The 22,259-nt window shown below is 40.4% G+C and overlaps 1 protein-coding gene across 2 annotated transcripts; it reads right to left on the bottom strand.

Annotated features, from left to right (window-relative positions):
• Window positions 1-1,235: 1,235 nt before the first annotated feature.
• Window positions 1,236-17,761, bottom strand: LOC139121757 (high choriolytic enzyme 1-like). Of its 2 annotated transcripts, none has more exons than XM_070686891.1 (12): window positions 17,497-17,761; window positions 7,998-8,022; window positions 7,606-7,677; window positions 7,204-7,250; window positions 6,424-6,502; window positions 5,588-5,705; window positions 4,715-4,890; window positions 3,929-4,132; window positions 3,385-3,408; window positions 2,532-2,828; window positions 2,083-2,109; window positions 1,236-1,790 (listed from the first exon to the last, which is right to left on the bottom strand). In XM_070686891.1, exons 1-12 carry the CDS (start codon window positions 17,563-17,565, stop codon window positions 1,450-1,452), a joined length of 1,479 nt encoding a protein of 492 aa, XP_070542992.1. In that variant the 5' UTR covers window positions 17,566-17,761; the 3' UTR covers window positions 1,236-1,449. The 2 variants fall into 2 exon arrangements, with proteins under 2 accessions (XP_070542992.1, XP_070542993.1); XM_070686892.1 differs by lacking the exon at window positions 17,497-17,761 and adding an exon at window positions 15,529-15,659.
• Between the last annotated feature and the right edge of the window lie 4,498 nt (window positions 17,762-22,259).

The raw sequence follows: 22,259 nt of genomic DNA, 5'->3' as shown, positions 1-22,259 counted from the left end.
ATTCAAGAGGTGATCATCGCTATTTTCCTCTTAGCCACAAACGCTGAAAACAGTTCAGTTCTAGCCGTTCAAAATTTATAAAAAACCTGTGCACCTAAATCCATTCGATTATTTCGAAAATTCTCGATACTTTGGTGTCTAGACACATGAGTTAATTGCCAAGAGAGGATACAGCATTATGCACTTTGCCGTTAGACATGGGAGCCACTGCATAATTATCAATATGGGAGCCACTGCATAATTATCAATATGGGAGCTACTGCATAATTATCAATATTGGAGCTACTGCATAATTATCAATATGGGAGCCACGCATAATTATCAATATGCTACTGCATAATTATCAATATGGGAGCTACTGCACTATTATCAATATGGGAGCTACTGCATAATTATCAATATTCTGTCAAAGTTGTAAGCGAATTACTTCTCAAACGAATTCTCTAGAAACGAAACTTAGAGGTGACAATATTATTTTTGATGACGTCTACAATGCAAGCAGAGATAAAAAAAACCCCATGAATATATGCTACTGTTTGCTGGGTATTTCCAATTTAGGCTGTGATCACAAAAAAAAAAAACAAACAAACAAAAGAAAACACAAAAAACAATTAAGGGGCTCAAGGAATTCAGGGGATTCGAAAATTTTGGGGTAGTACACGAGGGGGGGGGACTTAAAAGTTTTGCTCTGCCTATTCCAAGGTTTGATGGGTAATTCAATTCAATAAAAAATTAATAACATTTTGATGTCATCCAATTGTTCAAATGTTAGTAATAATTTAAAAAATCTAGAACCATTATGTCGCATTTCATTACTTCTGTCTCGAAAAAATCTAAAAATGTATGAATTCTCGTAAAAACCTAAACAGGTAGGCCCTAGTATCGGGACAGAAGCTGCAACTATTAATAATTTTGTCAATATTTCTATGCAGTATATCAAATACGGTTTCTTGCTGTCTCCCTACAGCATGTCGAAACACAAAGGTATTCAGTTTGTCGACAATCGCATGCATATATGAATATTCAATTTGGGTGATAATTGAATTAGAGTCCAGACTGAAGGTCATTTCTCAATGATACAAAGGCAGGGTACATATTCACAGGCTGTGTTGGCAAGATGAATACTGGACAGTTCAACTCTCTCTAGGGAGTAGAACAGAAATGCATAGGGCGGGTTAAAATTTACTTGTCACAAATAAATCGGACATGACACAAACGCACGCTGATTTCACAAATACTTGTCGCTCTCCCTGACATGACTTCAGAGAACTAGATTTTTTATTTAGAAAGAACAAAAATTCAAAATTCAAAAGTTATAGCTGCTTGAACTTAAGTACAACAGCTCACATTTTGTCAATCCCTTTTAATTTTCATATAATTTATTAATATACATTCATAACTTAATATAAATACGTATGACAGTCCAATGATAATTCCACGTGCAAGTTCTCACACTCCCGATCTAACTTTCTGAGATCGACGTTTGACCTTACGCGATCGGCGTTTTCTTTTAGCCGATCGACGTTTACTCTTAATAGATCGACGTTTACTGCATTTTTTACTAGGCTTTCCGACGTCACAGTAACCAAACCAGGACGCAGTGAAACACCAAGGCTTTCTGTCCCTATTAGGATTACGGCAGTGGTTGTGGTAGCTACCGCCGAAATTCTCGCTTAACATCCATTCCACGTCGGCCCACTTAATGCACGGTTCGCCGTCTTCGGTGACCGACACGGTTCCACGATAGTCTTTGCCATCGGCTTTACGGTAACATTCCATGTGTGAGTTGGCTGCAAGGGTGAACAGAAATCAGCGGTTGTTTATGCAGAATAGTATTGATCATAGCATGACATGAGAGAGAGAGAGAGAGAGAGAGAGAGAGAGAGAGAGAGAGAGAGAGAGAGAGAGAGAGAGAGAGAGGCGATTGTCAACGATATGACAAGTAAACTAAATTCTCTTTGCACAAAATCACGAGAGGAATTATTTCAGGACGCACACATGTAGATAAAGGCATTCTGCGTCTACATTAAAAGTACATAGTATAAAGCATAATTAAATCGACTATGTATACAGTGTACTTACTCGCTGGCGGGGTCTCTGATCGGGTAACTGTTATACGATAGAAAAGGAAACAGCATAAGAATAAAGAGATATTCAACATGATTACTGTATCAATTCAGTTATACAGTTACATACAAATGTCGTAGTCATTATCTTGTCACGATGATACCACGATCTTGTCCATATTAACTTATTGTAGACCTTAACAATTCAATAACTTACAACTTTATAAAATTACCACTCCTTCGAAATTGATCGACAACAGGAATTGGCATCGGAAAGCTAAGTACTTCGTATTATGATCGCAGTGAAAATCGCACGTGTAACTTTGTTGCCTTTTAAAGTTAATGTTTGAGTCAATCATCGTAACTTTGAAACGAAACGTGATTTTCTTTATAGAACGCCCTGAACAAGATAGTTTCCTTTCATGCTTTCCGTTCTGATTAGTTGAACTTTATCATGTAACATACCCGCGCAGTTTTTTTCTGGCGTTCCAATATCACAATGGTCATATTTGACACGAGGATCCGTCGTGTAGCACCATACGCCCCGTGGATCGTTGTCAGGGTTACGGCAGTCATTGTGATCACCCAAGCCCCATTTTGCCAGCTTCAGGTCACCGTTGGACTCGTAAGAGAATGGATGACGATGGGGCGACTGCGAAAACCAATTCTGACACGTCATGCCCTTTCTCGTAGTTGAAACCGTACCACGGTAATCTCGGGCCGTTTTCTCGTCCTCGTAGCACTCGCCATCACCTGGTAAAACTAGGAAATTATGCAAATGTCATTGCGTGCTTGTCGTCTGGCAGTTGATGTTGAAAAAAAATCACATTCAAATTAAAATGGAGTGTCCATTGGAGAGTATTGGCATAGTTTATCATTAATTTTCCCAGTTTGAAGCGCTGGGTCGCCTCGATAGTTTCACGAAGCGATTACCCTGGGGTTTCCCTCATCAGCTGGGGGCAGGGTATGGGATCGTATTAAGTTTGGTAGGTGAATGTCAAAGCGGTAATTGCCATAGAACGAACACCATCATTGAACCTTGAATTTCCTCTCCCGTTTCGTCCATTCGGTTATTTTGTTACTTCATGTAATTCTGCACATAATGATTTACAATTGCAATGCTACATGCACCAAACTTGCCCGCGAATTTTATTTTAAACCAGTAAGCTTATGTTCACAAACTCATACATACACTCATGCTTCCAGTAATCGTGAATGTGCATACACACATCTGAACTCGCAAGTCAGATTTAATCTTCTGTTGTTAATCAAGAAAAACGGTCAACTTAACATTATAGATTCACGTTTGCTTACTTACGTTTCTCCTCCAGACCCGTCATACCTGGAATCAAGAAAAATTCCACAGTCAGTTATTGTTTTCAAAGTTTCCACTCGGATGTAGTATTAGATCCAACATAAATACCCACGTTTTGTAAGTAGTCACTTTAAAAATTGTCGATGATCAACTTGATGGCAAAGGTTTAAAAATTCAAAAGTCATAGTCAAAGTTTGACCTCTTCGGTTGCGTTGGCGAAGTATGATGTGTTTTACAACAACGGAATAGGGGCAGGAAAATAACTGGTTGCACAATAAATACATTATTTCGAGCATGGTGAATTGTAGGTGCCGGTAGAGATCATGCACAGGTCAGTGCAATCGCGTATTGTAAGTGAACTGAAAGCAGCATATTGATTACAACTTGTTTCAGACACTATCAACTTCAATGTGCTTTTGCCATGAGCGATGTATGTATCCACGTATGAGAAGATTAATGTTTTCCTTTTGCACAGTTTATGTTATAGTAGGCCTATGTGTACATCGATCTATGTAGTATTGGCGGCGCCAAGATATGCAATACTCACTGCAGTCGTAGAGGGTGTTGATTTTAAACAGATCCCACTTGCTGAAGTAGTTCCGGTCAATAAGGCTCACACCGGCTATCTTCGGAACAACAGTTGGTTCGTCGTTGATGCTGAAAGCTGTCGCCTCGTAGTGCATCACGGACTTGAAATCGTAGGGCGCCCCCAACGTATCGATTTCATACTTGCCAAAGTTGTGAATGTCCTCTAGCAAAACATATCATACGAAAAGCAGATAAATCAGGGTTTTGACTTTTTAAACTATTCCAGCCATTGTTTATGGTCAAAGGTTGATTAATCAATGGAAGGATTTATCAAGAAAGCGTAAAAATTGGCTGAGAACTGGAATGAGGTCAATACATTTCATTTGTGAAGTATAGGCAAGCTACTCTTTCATCCGGGTTTGTAGTTTGTCAGAGCGACCGCTAGATCACCAGCAGGTATTTCTAATAGGTGTCAAAAATTACGGTTCCGTTTTACTTTTATTTATGAATGTGAACAATGGATGAACGCTGTTTTATTTCCTTAACGGATTTATAAAAGTTTTGAGGTTTACACGAGATCATATTTTACAATCAATATGTCTAAAGACTTTTCAGTTTAAATTTCAAATCATGGCGAAATTGAAAAAGGAAACTAAATGAGTAACATTCTACAAGTGTTCAATAGGTGAGGGAAATCAACGATGTAAAGAATGATGTAAAGTTATTCCTGTCCTTTATTTCAATGAAAAACCACAATGACCTTACGTCACACAGCGTGAATATTAATTGCATGCATATGCCTTACCCGCTGCGATGTTCTTCCACAGTATAGTGACGAAATCGTCCCGATCAGCTCGGCTTTGCTCGTGCTGGAATCCCAAAGCGTGCATTATTTCATGGATCACTGTTCCCAAAGTGTCACAGTCTCCGGCAAGGGATAATTTCTGAGGTCCGCCCCGACGACCGATAAAAGACCAACAGCTGCGAAGAAAACATTTTCGCTTATCCGATATGTCTTGTTTATTTCCATATCCATGTATACTTAGGCTCTGAGTTTGATTATGCCCGTTTATCCGTACAAACTTTAAAAGGTAACCTCAGTTCTGATGTGTTCAATGGCAATATTTCAGACTTTCTCGAAGTAAAGAGATTTTTGCCAGTGACTTGTTTAAAGGAGACCCTTAGCATTTCTCATATAACATGTAACTTCTTCCCGTAATAAATGTTGACACTTTTTTCAAATTTAAATAATTAAGCTTTGATAATAAAGTCGTGAGAAACGATAAACACGCAAAGTTAGCTTCAAACTTTTTAGTAACATATATCATGTACAGGAGAAATTACGGAAGCGTGTTCGTACCACATTTGTTTTAAAAATAAAAAATCTCGTAATTACAAGAATAAAAAACTTATAGTTTCGAGAATCAACAAACTCGTAATTACGAGAATTAAAATTTCATAATTAGGAGATTATTTCTTATTTTTTTTCTAATGAAAGGCACGAATTCGCTTCCGTAGAAAGTCTTCTTTTTTCTTGCCTTCACATTGTACATTCAAAATTACGGCATGAGAGACAGGCCACTTCGCTATAGCAACGTAGTACAAGGAGAGCTTGTAAGAAAGTTATCTTGTCTAACTTACAGTGTTGTAAGAGTTAACAATTATTTATGAAACTTACCCTCCGAGAGGTACAAATATCAAGTAATCTTCCTCATTAGTACGTTCAACAAATCTGACACAGGTCCTTGCACGGAAGTGATTAAATGCCTCGTGGATTATATCTTTCATCGGCGGCGCTGCGACAGAAAATGGCAATAGTTAGAACTTCAACAACATGTATAAGTTTTATGAATATGAAATGATGCACTTCTGTTCAAACTTTCCTAATGTTACCCGAGTTATTACAAATCTATGTTAGTTGGTGTTTCATTTCCAGGCGTTAAATCCATATGTTTTAAAACTATTTATTAAGTTATACATTGCTGTCTAGCTGTGATTAAACCTCGTTTATTTTCAATATATTACGGTGCAGCTGGGTATATGTATTGGGGTATGTTGTAAGGTTAAAGGTTACAGAGTGCAAAGGTTATAGATCTAAGTGTCGTAGAATCATGAACAACATTCAAAGCGAGCTAAGACAAACCATCGTTATACAGCCAGACTTAATGTCATAATCTACCAAAATATTAGGGAAGGAAGAACACTATACGAAGATGTATTGTCACCCAACATCATTGATAACACTCCACACGTATATTAAACGGTTGAAGATGGAGGTTCGCCATTAGGCAGTAACGATAATTCGGAATTGAGGGAGAAAAACTTTGCTATGGCAGGTGTTAGAGTGCTGCAACAACTACCACGTATAGGCTGTCTTCCGATGACTAGTATGTCAACCGAATGACAAAGACGCGACAGGATATCGTGAAGACGGAACTTGAATACACACGATGGGATGTTGAGAAAGCATCAAGGGTATTTGTCATTGTATTCTTATTATTTACTTAATCTTACTGAAATTGTTGTCTATGACGTATGGGACTACGGCATTCTCCCATCGTAATTCAGTACTGTGTCGAGCATTGCGTGTTTCCTGAAACGAAACAAAATAATAGACATAATTTAATCTTTCAACTTAATTCTATAGCCTCAGCGAGAATCAATGGTTTGACCCTGAATGACACTTTACGACCGTCTCAGAGGAATTTCATGGGCATTTACTGGAGTAAAGCCGATTATGTGTACCATATTTCCTCGTTACAGCCGCTTTATGACAACAATCAGCGGAAGGGTGTTCGCCAAGCATTCATCTGTCAATCTTTGCATTTCAACGAGGAATGTAGTCGGTTCTGAGACATCCACCCCTCTGGGAATTTACCTACCAGACATTTTCCTCGCCACTAGCCTAAACTGGGCAGCCGGGAAATATCCGAATGGCAAATTTCCAGGAGTGAAACTTCTTGATCAACCATTCTTATGAACATAGCGCGGTATCTCACTGTTGACCCGATGGGGAGGGGATGTTTACTCACTAAATGCAAGAATGGTCTGGATCTTAACAACTATTATGACATGGCTTACACAGATTCTAAAAATTAACTCGCTAGGCATAAATTGATATGTAGTGTAACTTTGCATGAGGTATTGTCAGTGTATTTACGCGAGAAAGGCTAACTAGAATACTGTACGCTCAATCTGTACAAAAAGACGGACACAAAGACACACACAGACACACATATACAGATATAGATTACTTTTGAAATTCACTTTATAAAAATTAATAAACGAACTTACACGTCTCGTTTCATAAATATCTCCTTCTCTCAACAAATTGCTGTGTTCTGTAAGGTTAAGAAATAGAAACAAATAAATTATGAAAAATTTAAATCGAAGAAAGAAGGTAACATCTTTTATGGTAGTAAAACAGCCACAGAATCAACACACTAACCAAACAACAAAAACAAACAGACAAAGTTTGCGAAGTTAATTTCATGGCCAGGCTTTTCATACTTACATATGGTAATTTTGTCAGATAGTTTGTTGGTCTGTGGCTGTGTTTGTCTACCTGTCTACAGTCCGTTTCTTTCTTTCAATTGTCTTTCTATGGTCTCTTGAATTCAGAATGTACTGTAGACAAGGTTAAAGAAAGATAGCTTGTAGAAAGTCCTGTGAAAATTATCAATCAATGTTCTTTACCTCGGAGTACTTTTTCGTTAGCGGCGAGTATAACTTTCATGGCACCACGTCGCTCTCTTGAGCCGTTATTACCTGTATTATGAAAGAAATACTCCATTTTCAAAGAATGCGAAACATATATGCATTTAAAAAAGAATCCCTCATGACACTCTGAGAATATTCTCAAGGACCGTTACCAATCACTTTCTTTTTAGCATTCTCATTCGAACTGTATGCATGGATAATAGCACTACGATGTAACATATCTCACAGCGTCAAGACTCTGATTACAGACCAGAATATGCAGGTTCGGCTTTCCCACAGAAATCTATTGGAAGGTATGAAGAAAAAAGAAACTTTCTTTACTGAATTTTTAAACAAATCCCCCCTCCCCGGACACAACAAAAGCCTACCTGGTTGTGGAGCACTTCCTTCTCCCTGTTGAATCGAACAAAAATATAAATAATTACGATGTGACTTCAATAGTTCCTATTCCCATTACAGTAAATTTTCCATGGAAAGTGTTGATAACTAAGTGCTTGCTTACGCATAAAAATCTGACAACGGTTTCTGAGGTATTTCTACTTAAATGAGAGCAAAAATTGAAAAAAAAAGTGTCGTAAATCTTGTCAACATTTCGTTGAACGACTGCACTTACAAACCGGTCGTACCATCATAGTAAATCGCATGCTTCATATCAGCGACTGCAGCCAGAGGCGTTACCCTAAGAGACTCCAAGAAGCAACGTATGTATATTGGGGAGGGGCGGTAAAGCTCTGGCTTGCGAGGACCAGGCATTACTTTCGATTGACAATATCCTATAACTTTCTTCATGGCTTTTCTTTGGCTGGTTGGCAATTTCTATTTCACGAAAGAGCAAATGTTGGTAGCTAAAGATAAAGTGGATCCCTCAACTGTCTGTGTGTGATATATTTGTCGTGAAAGTTTGAGATTGTTGAGTGAGTTTGTAGTGTTTGCATAAGTGCATATTTTGCGTGCTATAGCTTGATGTTTAAATAGGATCCTAAACTTGTTTGACATCACATTGCGAACGTAATCGAAAACCAGGATTTGTTTCTACGCATGACATTGGAAAATTAGCCAATGACGTTCATGTTTATTCTAACTTTGATACAATGTTCTGTGTTGCCTTTCCCGCGGTTTGGGGAAATGAAAGCGAGGCTTTCCACGTGGTTGCTCTTCGAATTTCCATGTAACGTGAGGAGTTCAGGATTCTCTCTCCAGTGTTTTCAATAAATAGTTACGTGTTTATTGTTAACTATTCCGAGTCCAGCTGTCTTCTCAGTGACATCCGATATTAAAGAACCTCCCCCCACATTTTTTGGTGCCGAGACCAGGATATCGCGATGTCGACCGACGCTGGACCTTCAAGTTCTAAAGATGCTCTTCCTGAACTCAAGAAACGAAGAACGGTTTGCCGATCACTACTCACTAAAGTGTTCAACAAAGCTGAGACCGAAATCAATCAATACAACACGGAAGCTGACAAGTCAAAAGCCTTCTCTGCTATCAAAGCAACCTACAAGCTCGTCCAAGTCAGGTATGAACGACTTACAGCTATCGATGAACTCATATTGAACAATACTCCTAACCCAGAGACGGACAAAGATATCGAGGACTCTGGCGATTACGAAATAGCAATATCGGAAAGAAAAGAGTTGATCGGCCAATTCATCGAATCCCACGACCCCGCCACGTTACGAAGAGCCGCTGCAGAAAGTAACACTGCTAACCCTACAGCTGTATCTACACCAGTCATCCCTCAACGAAAAACGATCCAACTACCTAAACTCGAGCTTCAAACATTTGCAGGAAATACTCTGAAATGGATGAGTTTCATCGACACATTTAACGCCTCTATCCACGATGATAAGTCACTTTCAAATATCCAGAAGTTCACATATCTTCGAAGTCTTTTGACAGACGAAGCAGCGCGTACAATTGAAGGACTTGATCTCACCGACGCCAACTATACCAACGCTATGACACTTCTCAAGGAAAGATATGGCCAACCCCAAACGATTATCAGCGCTCACATGAAATCTCTGTGGGAACTGCCCACTCCAACGGCAGATGTATCAAGTCTGCGCCATTTCTACGATACGCTAGAATCCCATGTACGCGGTCTACACGCTCTGGGAGAAAACGAAGCATCCTATGGTAAACTACTAATACCCATGATACTGGAGAAACTACCGTCAGAAATACAACGAATACTCGCAAGAACACGCGGAGATGATGCCTGGGATCTACCAGCCCTCCGAAAAGCCATCTTATGCGAAATAAAAGTCAGATCTGTTGGTAACAATAACACTGATAATGATAATGATATGCCGCACCAACCGGCAACCATCGCCACTTTTCACTCTAATTCTACGACTAAAGGACAGAGACCTGTACGCACACCTAGACAACGCCCGTGTATTTACTGCAGTGGATCTCATCCGCCAACTGACTGCACAGTTGTATCAGATGCGAAGTCCCGCATGGAGATCGTACGCCGAAGTAAACTTTGCTATAACTGTCTGGGAAAACATACTGTCGGACATTGTGCTTCAAAATTCTCATGCAGACTGTGTAAACGTAGACATCACACTTCGCTACATCAAAGTGAATTTGTTCCTCGCCATAAATCAAGTAACCATAACGAAAATGGATCAACTCGCAGCAAGGACAACCATCCAACTGAACGAAAACTCAAACTGATAGCGGAAGCCAAACTTCAAAGTTTATTAGTGAAAATACTCAAGTACATTTCTCGTCAGGCAGTTGTACTCCGACAGGTCCAGTATTGTTGAAAACCGCCAAGATACCAGTCTCATCAGACAATGGAAATGTTGTGACCGCTACCGTACTATTTGACGAAGGGCGAACCGTACATTTGTTACTGAGAGTTTTGCCGATCGCGTTCGAGCCAATATCACGCGTTCAGAAACCATCGATCTTGCCGCCTTTTGAAATAAGCATACACGGGTCAACTCTATGAAAAAAGGAACTTTCGATCTTCACACTCTCTGGTGACAAAGCTGAAATTGAAGTACTTGTGATTTCTTGAAATTTCTACGGGCCTAAAGAATCACGTAGACTCTCATTTGCCAACATTGCCTTATTTGAAGGGCCTCCATCCGGCACACCCTGTCTCAAATGATGCCTGCTACGATATTGATATTCTCATCGGCGCTGACTACTACTGGAGTTTCGTTGGCAACGAAATTATCCGCGGACAGGGACCCACTGCCGTTGATTCGCCGTTTGGATACTTACTTTCTGGCCCAAAACAGAATGGTAAATCTACTGCTGCGGCCAATGTTTTGCACGTCATGATTGACACTCTGAGTGACAATGCGATAACTACATACTGGGACTTGGAGTCTATTGGAATAAAGGATGACACGACACAATGCAGCACAACGCTCTCAAGAGAAGCAGAATTCGAGTTCTACAGAGATACTCATCTCCGCCGTGAGAACAACCACTTCGTCGCCAAGTTGCCATGGAAACCAAACCACGATCCGTTGCCCACTAACTTTCATGTTGCTAATAATAGAACGCGCGCGATGATACGCCGTCTACCAGCTGACATTGTGAACATTTACCACAAAGTAATCACTGACCAAGAGAATCAAGGGTTTATCGAACGCGTCGAAAACGACAACACGGAATTTGGTCACTACTTGCCTCACAGACATGTCAAGAAAGACTCTACAACCACGCCCATTCGAATAGTGTACGATTGCAGTTGCAAAGGCAGTAACACTTCTCCAAGTTTGAATGACTGCTTGATGACGGGACCGCCGTTACTGAATGATTTGACTTCAATTCTACTGCGTTCAGAGCAAATCCGATTGCACTAACCAGCGACATCGAGAAGGCGTTCCTTCAAATACGGCTTGAGCCCTACGAGAGAAAGTTCACTAAGTTTTTGTGGCTTTCAGACCGAATGATGTCGACAGCGAATTCGTCACATATCAATTCAAGTCGGTATTGTTCGGAGCGGTCTGCAGCCCTTTCATACTCAACGCTGTCATTAAAACACAGATGGAAGCTGATCCCGAAAATCAGACAGCAGCCGACTTGAAACAAGACATTTATGTTGATGATGTCATCAGTGGATGCCCTACTGAATCTGAAGCCGTTCAATATTACGAAGAATCCAATAAACTGATGGACTCTAGTGGTTTCAACTTACGCTCCTGGTCATCAAATAGTGACGCTGTTCGTAAACTCGCTGAGAAAGATGGCAAATTAAAATCAACGCCATGCGTCGGTACTCTCGGTATGCAATGGGACTCTGAGAAGGACACGCTCACGTACAAAGACATCAACAATACATCACCAGACCTGTTGACTACTAAAAGAGAAGTTGTCAGTCATACTGCGTCGTTGTATGATCCGTTGGGATTATTATCGCCAGTACATGTCAAAGCGAAACTACTCATTCAGGACATTTGGAAGTCGGACATACATTGGGATGAACCTCTGAACGAAACTATGTCAAAAGCATGGTACTCAATCGCCGACGACCTCAACCAGAGCACCCGTACTACATTCAACCGTCGATATTTTGATGGAAAGACTGATAACGTCGATGATAACAATTGTGAGCTACACGTCTTCGCCGACGCTTCGAAGAAAGCCTACGGAGCCGTCGTTTACCTCAAGAAAAACGACAAAACAGCAATTGTTATGGCTAAAACACGTGTGGCACCAATCAACAACAAAACTTTGACTTTGCCCAGATTAGAGCTCATGGCTGCTGTTGTCGCCACTCGACTGAGTAAGTTTGTACACAACGCATTATCATCGAAGTACAATTTCACAGAGCGCGTGCTTTGGTCCGATTCACAGATCGTCCTACGATGGATAAATAGCAAGAAAAGGCTGCCTGTCTTCACGGCAAACAGAGTGAAGGAAATAAATAATTTCCAACACACCTACAAATACTGCCCTACAGCATACAACCCGGCTGACCTTCTCACTCGCGGAATTACTTCACGAGAGTTGAGTAATTCTACACTATGGTGGAATGGACCAGTATGGCTATCGGACAGAGACAATTGGCCAAACTGCGAACTGTTCGACACTCCATCGTGCGAAGAACAAAGTAACACAAGCTCGGATGCCATGACAACCAAAGTTGAAGAGACTTCAGAACTCAACCTAGACGAAACTTCTGCTTATCACGTGGCTAGTCTCCCACCTGCGGACATTCGCTCTACTCTACCTGTTGTCAAGGATTATGACATGATTCATCAGGACAGCTCGGGCACTGAATTGACACGTGACAATCCACTGATAAAGTCGCCACCTGAAGTTGTCGCTCAAATTGAAATTCCCGTCGGAATTCAACACGCTATTGACCCATCGAACTACAATTCTCTGAACAAACTTTTGCGAGTTACTGCGCTTGTTCGTCGTTTTGTGTCAATATTGAAACACAAAGACAATGTACCGCGTGGACAAGTTACAGCAGATGAGATAAATCAGTCCGAAACTGAGTGGATCAAGCAAATTCAGAACGACCGATTTCGCGATACCATAACTTCACTTCGCGGAAACAACAGAAAGTATGGACCATTGGTGAAACAACTCAAACTGTTCATCGATGACGATGGAATTCTTCGCTGCGGGGGACGAATACATAACGCACCGATTGAATTTTCTACCAAGTTCCCCATCCTACTGCCTAATGGCCATCCTTTCACTAATTTGATCATTCGGCATGATCACGTTCGACTCAAACACAGTGGTGCCCAAACGATCATCACGTCACTCCGTCAGCGCTATTGGATACCACAATACGGCGTGCAGTGAACTCTATCATACGGAAATGTGTGACATGTCGACGGGTAGATGGTAAACCCTATCAAAAGCCATTAACTGCACCATTACCGGACTATCGTATCAACATGGTCCCACCATTCGCGGTAACCGGAGTTGATTTCACTAGCCCTTTATTCGTCAAATCCACGAACAATAAAGAAACGAAATCGTACGTATGCCTATTTACATGTGCGGTATCGCGTGCTGTACATCTTGAGCTGGTACCAGACCTTACTACTCGCTCCTTCATGATGGCATTTCGACGCTTTGCAGCACGACGATCTTTGCCTTCTAAGATGTTGTCGGACAATGCGTCAACTTACCTTTCTGCTGCTGACGAACTTCACGATTTGATGAATTCTCAAGAAGTGAAGGACTTACTTGCCGAACACCGAGTTACCTGGACCTTCATACCAAAACGCGCACCTTGGCACGGTGGCTTTTGGGAACGTTTAATTGGACTCACGAAAACCACTATAAAGAAGGTATTGGGTCGCGCTTTTGTCACTTTTGATGAGCTACGCACTCTACTCACCGAAATCGAAGCCACGTTGAATGATAGACCCCTGACTTACGTGTCTACAAACGAGGATGACCCAATCGCATTGACGCCGTCGCATCTACTCCACGGTCGACCGTTAACGACTTTACCCTACATATCTGTGGATGATGAGGAACTCAACGACCCGTCGTATGGAAATCATAACGCTTTGAATGAAAGATATCGACATCTTTCCCATCTGCAGTCTAGCTTTTGGAAAAGATGGTCCACAGAGTATCTCACCGCGCTCAGAGAACGACACCGATTAACTGCTACTGGAATTAAAACTAATTCCATTCAGATTGGTGATATAGTCCTCGTACATAGTGATGTAGACAAACGAATGAAGTGGAAAATGGCGAAAATTCTTAAACTCATCTACGGGAAAGATGGTCTGGTAAGATCGGCCGAAATTAAGACGTCGTCGGGTAAAACTAATCGACCGATTCAGAAACTTTACCCCCTTGAAGTACAGTCGCTTGATTGCCTGGAAAGTACTGACCAGTTGCCAGGATCTGATGTTTTAACGCTGCCGGACAATCACACAACGGATGCCCGACCAAAACGGAAGTCTGCCATAGCCGCGCGTCGACTAATCCAGGATTGTGTGAAAGACTTGTGACAAATTTTGATTATTTGTATTTCACGGTACTGAACAATGTGAAGACTTTTTTCACTAAATGTTTCAGAGTGTTTTTCGACACCTTTCCCACGGACAGACTTTTGGGAATATCATATCACGATTCCTGCCTATAAATATGACTTTCAGTCGATATTAATTTGGCCGGCCGGAGAATGTCGTGAGAGTTTGAGATTGTTGAGTGAGTTTGTAGTGTTTGCATAAGGTGCATATTTTGCGTGCTATAGCTTGATGTTAAAATAGGATCCTAAACTTGTTTGACATCACATTGCGAACGTCATCGAAAACCAGGATTTGTTTGTACGCATGACATTGGAAAATTAGCCAATGACGTTCATGTTTATTGTAACTTTGATACAATGTTCTGTGTTTCCTTTCCCGCCGTTTTGGGAAATGAAAGTGAGGCTTTCCACGTGGTTGCTCTTCGAATTTCCATGTAACGTGAGGAGTTCAGGATCCTCTCTCCAGTGTTTTCAATAAATAGTTACGTGTTTATTGTTAACTATTCCGAGTCCAGCTGTCTTCTCAGTGACATCCGATATTAAAGAACCTCCCCCCACAATATTGTAAATGCAGAACTGATATACGTTTTGCTGAATGCAACGCGTCTTTTCCGCACAGTATCGGGCTAACCAGACAAATAGCTAGCCAAAGACCCAATCCTATATAGTGTTTGGTAAACTTAATCTCGTTATGCCAGGGTAAATATTTCCCACGGTACGACATCGGTTCAAGATTTAATATTTTGTGTTACGAGTACAGAACAAATAACCCAATCCTATAGTCATTATTTCACTCAGTTTACGATGATCTTGGTCTGGGTTCTAGTCACGTCTGGTTCGTGCTCTTTTCGATGTTTGTCATGTCTGACACCACACAAGATACGATAATTAAAATAATTGCAGCGTTATTTGCTCACCGTGAAAATTATCGGATGGTCTTTTATCTCCTGTACATCGATATTTGACATGTCAAATGTTGACCGCTAAAGCGTCTGACACGAGAAAATTATGTGAATGGCTTAATTTTCATGGAAGCAAACAATGTAGTGTCTATACAGTTTATTGTGGGCCCTGAAACAGGTATAGATACCAGACTAGGAAACAAATAGCGATGACCCTGTTGTCTTTCATAGTATCATCATGAAACACAAGAATTTGCATTTCAAAGCAAAAAAGTAGAAGGTTGAAAGGGCCTTTCTTTTACAGAAGTCTGCACGTCCTTGAGGTGTACTCCACCTTAAGGACACAAACCACAAACATCCTGCGCAAAAAGTATACATGCACAATGGAGACCAAGCGAGAGGGAAACGATGACGGGGCGTATGTTATTTTTTGTTCCTTAAGGGTGTGGCTGCAGTCAGTAGGAACAATCAGTGCAGTTCGGCCTCCTGGGACGATCTCTCTTCTTTTCCCTCATAAAGATGTGTCAATAAAGGAAGAAAAGACTAATCAAATGGAGGGATTAGCGCAACAGGTTGATGTCATCCTTATAAACATCTCACGACTAATCTTCCATGCTGTACAACCGCGAAGAAAATGTTGTTTGGCCCTGAATGATATGTTAAAGCCATTAGAAACAACCTAATGTAAATGTAAATGTTCAAGGGCGAGCAGGAACCCTTTTTGCCAGCTATGTGAGGTAAGTTAGTCCCCGTCACGTTTAACCTACGCTGTGAAGATACCACAGTCACTGTGAGTTGCTGGTAGGAGAGAGCAGGCGCGGGGCAACGCGAAACAATTGTATTTAATCTGACTGAAAGGAAATTGGATATTAGGAAAAGTGACAAAGAGTCTACTACCTCCATATAACATCATGTGTAGACATCGTTCTGGTTTGAACAAGACCTTCACATGTGAAACATTTGATACGTGCAGTTCAGAACTAAAATTGAATCAAAGTTTAATCCTTTTATCAGCGTCCGTCCTTCCGTCTTTTCCAAAATTGGTCCAAATTAAGACAATGTTTGCAAGTTTGTATAGTCATTTAGACAAATTAGCAGCACATTATATATAATTCCCCCTTTTTATGAAATTTCGCAGTCTCCACCTATTAGAAACCTGATACGGGACTCAATTACCGAATGTGACCTGACAGTCTCAGTACGCTTTCAGTGAAACCGCTGGAGGGAGCCACCCAGACAATCCTACAAGCAGATCCCGCAGCCATTGTGTAACAAGGTGATTGAAGAGCTGCGCCAGACGTAAGGCATTGTTAACTAGGACAATCACTTGCTTTCTCGTCTTCTTATCAGTTTGTGGGGGAAGCACGTTTGGACAGATGTTCAAAAACCAAAACACTGGTCAAAATCTGACAAGACCCTTCTCATCTAAAATTGTAACGTAAAATCCATCGAATAATTCTATTAATATTTTGAAACTTCATTCGAACAGAACGACTTTTTAAACAACAGAAAATGTGTTCAGTTTCATTATCTAAGTCAACTCTATTCCTTTTAAGAGTAGAATGGTCATTATTTGTAACTTGTTACGAGAAATGTTTGTGATCTTTGAAATAGTCTGTCTGGGGTTGACGTCTCATTATTATGCAAAATGTGTGTTTACTTAGCGGTCTCGCGTGCAGTACGATTAGATGCATACATTACAAATTTCCTTCCTTGGGGACGGCAGCGAGACGGCCTCCCATGCCTACTCAATTCAAGTTCGGTAGCAGCTGGCTGACGTGGTCTCTAAACCGTCCCAAAGTTCTAGACAACGCAATAGTAACTTATACATTTTACTGAAAATACCTCTGTCAAGACGAAGAATCTCCGCATACCGAGTAATTTGACAGTTGTCATGGTGATTTCACGAGTTTCATTAGCACTCACGAACAACTTGTTGGCAGATTTTATCAGCGTGAAAAGAATTATTGGTTGGATACTCACCGACAAAGCATCGGATAAGCTGATGAAAAATGCCGCGACCACGGCTAGCAGTGTAGACGGAGCCCTCATGATTCTCACACTGTCCCCGTGACTGTGACGCCTCTTGCCTGTTTCTTCTAAAGTCGACGAAATATTTGTCCTTGATCGAGGCCAATGGAGTTTCCGTTAATTTCCGGACAATTGGCATATTCATCTGAGTAATGGCTGATGATTTATCCTAGGCGGCAAACTTTCATCGTCTGTCCATGATGCAGTAAGCCTGACTGACCCACTTACTTGGCTAATGGGTTTACGGATCAAGGAGAAATATCTGTTTAGCATTTGAACACTTTCATGTCATGGGCGTAACTATTCGGACGGAAGTCAACAAAGTCTCGTTTGCGCAACAAGTTATTGAAAGACCGAGTCTTTTGAATATTAATATCCATCCTAAACGATGTCTGACAGGGTCGTACTTTTAAAAAAAATGTGAACGGCTTACAGCCTGCCCTTTTGACATGTAAAAAAAGATGAGTTAAGAACATAGATATATCATCAAGGGAGATGCTGCAGCGAACCGATTCTGTTCTCAAATAACGAGCATGATTCGTTCATTTCACTGTCTAGCTTAATTTCAAACCAGGTAATCTATCAAAAAAGGAGGGCATAGTATTACGTACTGTGAAAGTTTGATTGCGGAAGCATTTCGACATTGTCTCTGTCGTCTACTGTCTATCTCTGAGAACCCTTGTGAGTCTAAACTCTATCAAACTCCTTGTCGGCTGTAAACATTGTGGGTAATGATCTCATGCTCTGATCTTTAGCCCAGCGTAGCCCGTCTAACCGAGCTCTAGTATAGCCAACGAGGGTATTATAATTCATCTTTCACATTTATCCTCAATTTTTCTTTATTATTTAATGAGTATCCACTCTCAATTATTTCAATCTCAAAACTATTGGATTCAATGGCTCAAGTGATTGATTTTTAGTCAGTGAAGATACACCACTGTTATCCAAATGCGAACATTCCATTTTATGTAATCGCGTGTGTACTTACATTGAGTGGACTTCAATTCAGTTCCGAGACCATGACCTGCACTCAGACAGAACAATCAGAAAGGACGTTGTAGTATAAAGCGTCAGTATTACAATGTCACAAAATGCATATAATGCCAAAATAACGTTAAGCCCCTGTATGAAGATTTGATCATCATATTTGTGGTAATGGGTGTTACTGGTAGACATCTTTGGTTTTTGTAATTTTTTGTTATAATATCTCTCAATGAAAACTGATGACAAGTCTTCGCGATGCTTATCGGATACCGGGAAGGCTTAAATAGCAAGATAATGCTGTTTATTCATGATACATTGACTGAATGTATTGATAAAGTGTTAACAGTTGTAACTCTAGCACAGACTAAACTTAGAAATGTATCGCTATAGCAACGTGTTTAGGAAATAAGATAGCTCTCTGTAGGGAAATCTGAGAGTAGGCCCACAAAATGTATTTGTTATTGAGATTGTCTCTTTCTGCATGGGATGCACACTTTATTTGCGATAGAGCAAACATTAAGCCAGACTAAACTCCTACCGGTAAAGTTAAAAAAACATTACGTTGCTGTGGAAGAATGTAGCATACAGGGTGTAGCATGAATGGGTCTTATGTCACTCTGCTGTTTCGCCACGCGTTTGGCTATAAAGGACCCGCAATTAAAGCGCTGGCTTCGTCAGACCCATGCTGTTTCTTCAAAGTCCTGTGTGGGTTCTGTGGAAATGATTAAAGCTGTAAAGGTGATAACAAAGAGGCGACACTTTGACCTTAAGTTTATGCTTCATGATGTTTCACAACGTCCGATGGCGCTAATAAATGTGCCGTCGATGAATGTAAGTTTGAAAATTCAATCAACGTATCATTAAGATAGTATGCGCCTCAAAAGTACAAGACTTAAACTTTCGCTCAAATTTTCGTCAAGAATTCTCTTTCACAATGATGAAGAATGAAAATCGGGGTGGGGGGAGTTACCGCGCAAATTTTGGTACAAGAAAAACAAATTAATCAAGATTTATCGATATTTGAAATTCAATATGGCCGCCATCCCTGTGTTAGCTCTACGGAGAAAAATAAAATTTTCGATTTTCATAAAACTAAGACAGTCCAAATATCTGTCTCAGTTCGAGGCGCTCCTACCTCAAGCAATTCTCTGTACCTCGAGATGAGATGTTCGAATACAATGTGTATCACCTCTGTCACCTTAAAAGTAAATTTAGATTACCTATGAAAGTAAACAAGAGCTAGGAAGATGAGAAGAGGAGTTAATTCTAAGAGAGAAAATAACAGAAAACTCAAGTTTTAGTTCTGTCGGAATTCCCGACTTTTAAATAAAGACATCACATCGATTCTGGCGTGTTTGTCTTCAAAAAGACAAGAATTCCGGTCCTGCTGCACCCCCGATGACTGGTGAGGACTAGACTGCAGCTAGTTTTCGCAATAAACAAGTTGGAGCAATTGCAAGTAGCGCATATATAGTGTTGAGACGATACCCTAGAAGCATAGTCAGCGGCTTCCCTGATTTTCGCCATCTTCAGTGTGATCGTGGCTTCATATAGGAACGTGACGGGAGAGTTAATCTCTTTGTACACCAGGCACACGGTCGCAGGCGTTTATTTTGTCCTTGGCATCTCCTTGACCCGGAGCGGTATTGACAAGGAAAGAGCTCGTCTAGCCGAGGAAAATAAACTGAACTTTGTACACTGATGTATATAAATTATGAGATCGTAATATTTCGAGATAGACTATCATTCAATTCAAAGAAGTAAAATTAGTCTTCATTCTAACTTGCTAAGAACTTAGGAAATGTTAAACACTAAGGGGCTTTAACAGTCTACATATTTGCTTAAGTGTCTGCTCTGTGGGAGCCAAACTAAGCACTTGCGAATAGCAAACATTTGCTCTTCCGTGAAAACTGTCTGGAGCTCATGAGGGAAAAAAGAAAAAAAAATGTTTGGAGGATCAATTAAGTCTGCCGGTCTTGTTTAAACTTGCTCAAATCATAATGGAATTTACGAAAGAGCAATTGACATTTTCAAGGATATGTTGTCAACTTTGGTGTACAAAATATTTTAGGGTAAGCTTAAATCTGACCGCTTTGAACTTTATCTTCAAGTTTATTCAAATTATTACGAAACTATCTCCAGGACATTTTGTCATTCATAAGTCACAAAATATTGATGTCTTGATGTTGCATTCGCAGCCTTGAAAATTCGCCAAATAACAAAGCATGCGGCTGTCAACCTATTTTTCAGTCCCGAACATGTTAAAATGAACTGTGAGCGTTCTTGATACTTATCCAGATGTATGTAGGTAACCATTAGACCTTGGGAGGGAGGGGGTGGTCAAACACAGAATAAAAAATTCAAAGCAAAAAGTTAGGAAAAAATCTTCAGACTAGTTTGCAAAATAAAATATAAAATCAGACCACAAAAATTGTAAATCTGTCAGTTTACTTAAAAAAATAGCACGTCAAGACTTACTTGGAAAAAATTCAAAAATTTACAATTGTCAAAAAAAAAATATTCACACTCTGATTGTGACCACCCCATCACTCAAGATCTAATGGGTTGTCCCGCTTAATGTTTGCTCCATAAATTGGTACGAAATAATAGCAACGAATAACCGGAAAGCCAAACTCACACGGTTTAAATTAAGATCTTCCATGAATGAGTTCATCATTCATGACAGGATAGACTTTGATCACATTCATCGACACTTGTGTCAAATATTACGGCGCACGACAGCTGTATCGCCTGCCGAGTACCTTGTCGAAGCAAAGGTCACGGTAACGGGGTCAGTGCGGAGCGGGAGTAAATTATCAATAGTACTGACAAGTTAGGGAGACGTATGATACTACTTATCTTACTGAATTTTACAGCTGATGATAGGTTTGTAGGAGATGCACTGCAGTAGAAAGGCGAGCAAGAGAAGTAAACAAATGTGTACATACGTGAATAAAAGAAGAATTCATGGGTTATACGATGGCAAAGACCGTAAGGTAGGGTATTGAAGGATTAACATAGTGATATGACGCCATAGTACTTAACTTCTTTGTTTTTAACACGTGTAATCAAATCAGACAGGCAGGTAGGTGGATGGGTATCGGTTAAAATAAAAAATACACACTTTTTAAAGGCGCCCTTCTCAATCACTGGTTCTCGCATTAGCACATGTGTCAACAGCCCATTAACAGTTTGTCATTCTTTTGTTTTCCATTGAATATTTTATCAAGGAAATAATATTTATATTAGATAAATCTGATAATTGAGTGGGGGCTTTAAGGCCTGTATTGGCGCCAGATTGTCTTATCAGAAAATTTACCCACCAGATTACAATTTCAATGGAAAACAAAAGGCTATCACACCTCCAAAATCCTCTTACAGACTAGAACCAAGGCGATCCCAGGGATCGCGAACATTGCCTTTAACACAAAAATCAAATTGCATTAATTGAGAGTTTCTCGTACATAATATATAGTAATTATTGCTTAGGGGTACAGCTTCTGAACGCCTACACGATTCCACGGTTGAAATCTGAAAACCACAAGTCAAATCATTTTGTCGCAATGTAAAGGTCGTAGCTTTGTTCCTCGAAAGAATATCGCCAACAATCGACAATCCTGCAAGGAAAATCGGTTGGGTTTCTCTACCGAAAAACTGCAAAACCTACGCGGACGCGAAACAAAGTATTTACATACTCTGGCTTGACCTTTGGCAAAGGTTTTCTGTGCACA

This window comes from Ptychodera flava, chromosome 21 (assembly GCF_041260155.1).
Source record: "Ptychodera flava strain L36383 chromosome 21, AS_Pfla_20210202, whole genome shotgun sequence".
NCBI classification, from domain to species: domain Eukaryota; kingdom Metazoa; phylum Hemichordata; class Enteropneusta; family Ptychoderidae; genus Ptychodera; species Ptychodera flava.
Note: the sequence above shows the minus strand (reverse complement) of the source record. Positions and strands in the feature narration are given on the sequence as shown.

Bases quoted from the DNA above. Each gene is read 5' to 3' on its own strand.
- LOC139121757 (XM_070686891.1), bottom strand. From the start codon at position 17,565: ATGAGGGCTCCGTCTACACTGCTAGCCGTGGTCGCGGCATTTTTCATC. The intron at 6,503-7,203 runs GTAAGTTCGTTT...GTTTCGTTTCAG, and splicing joins ATATTTATGAAACGAGACGT to GAAACACGCAATGCTCGACA. The intron at 1,791-2,082 runs GTAAGTACACTG...TCACCCTTGCAG, and splicing joins ATCAGAGACCCCGCCAGCGA to CCAACTCACACATGGAATGT.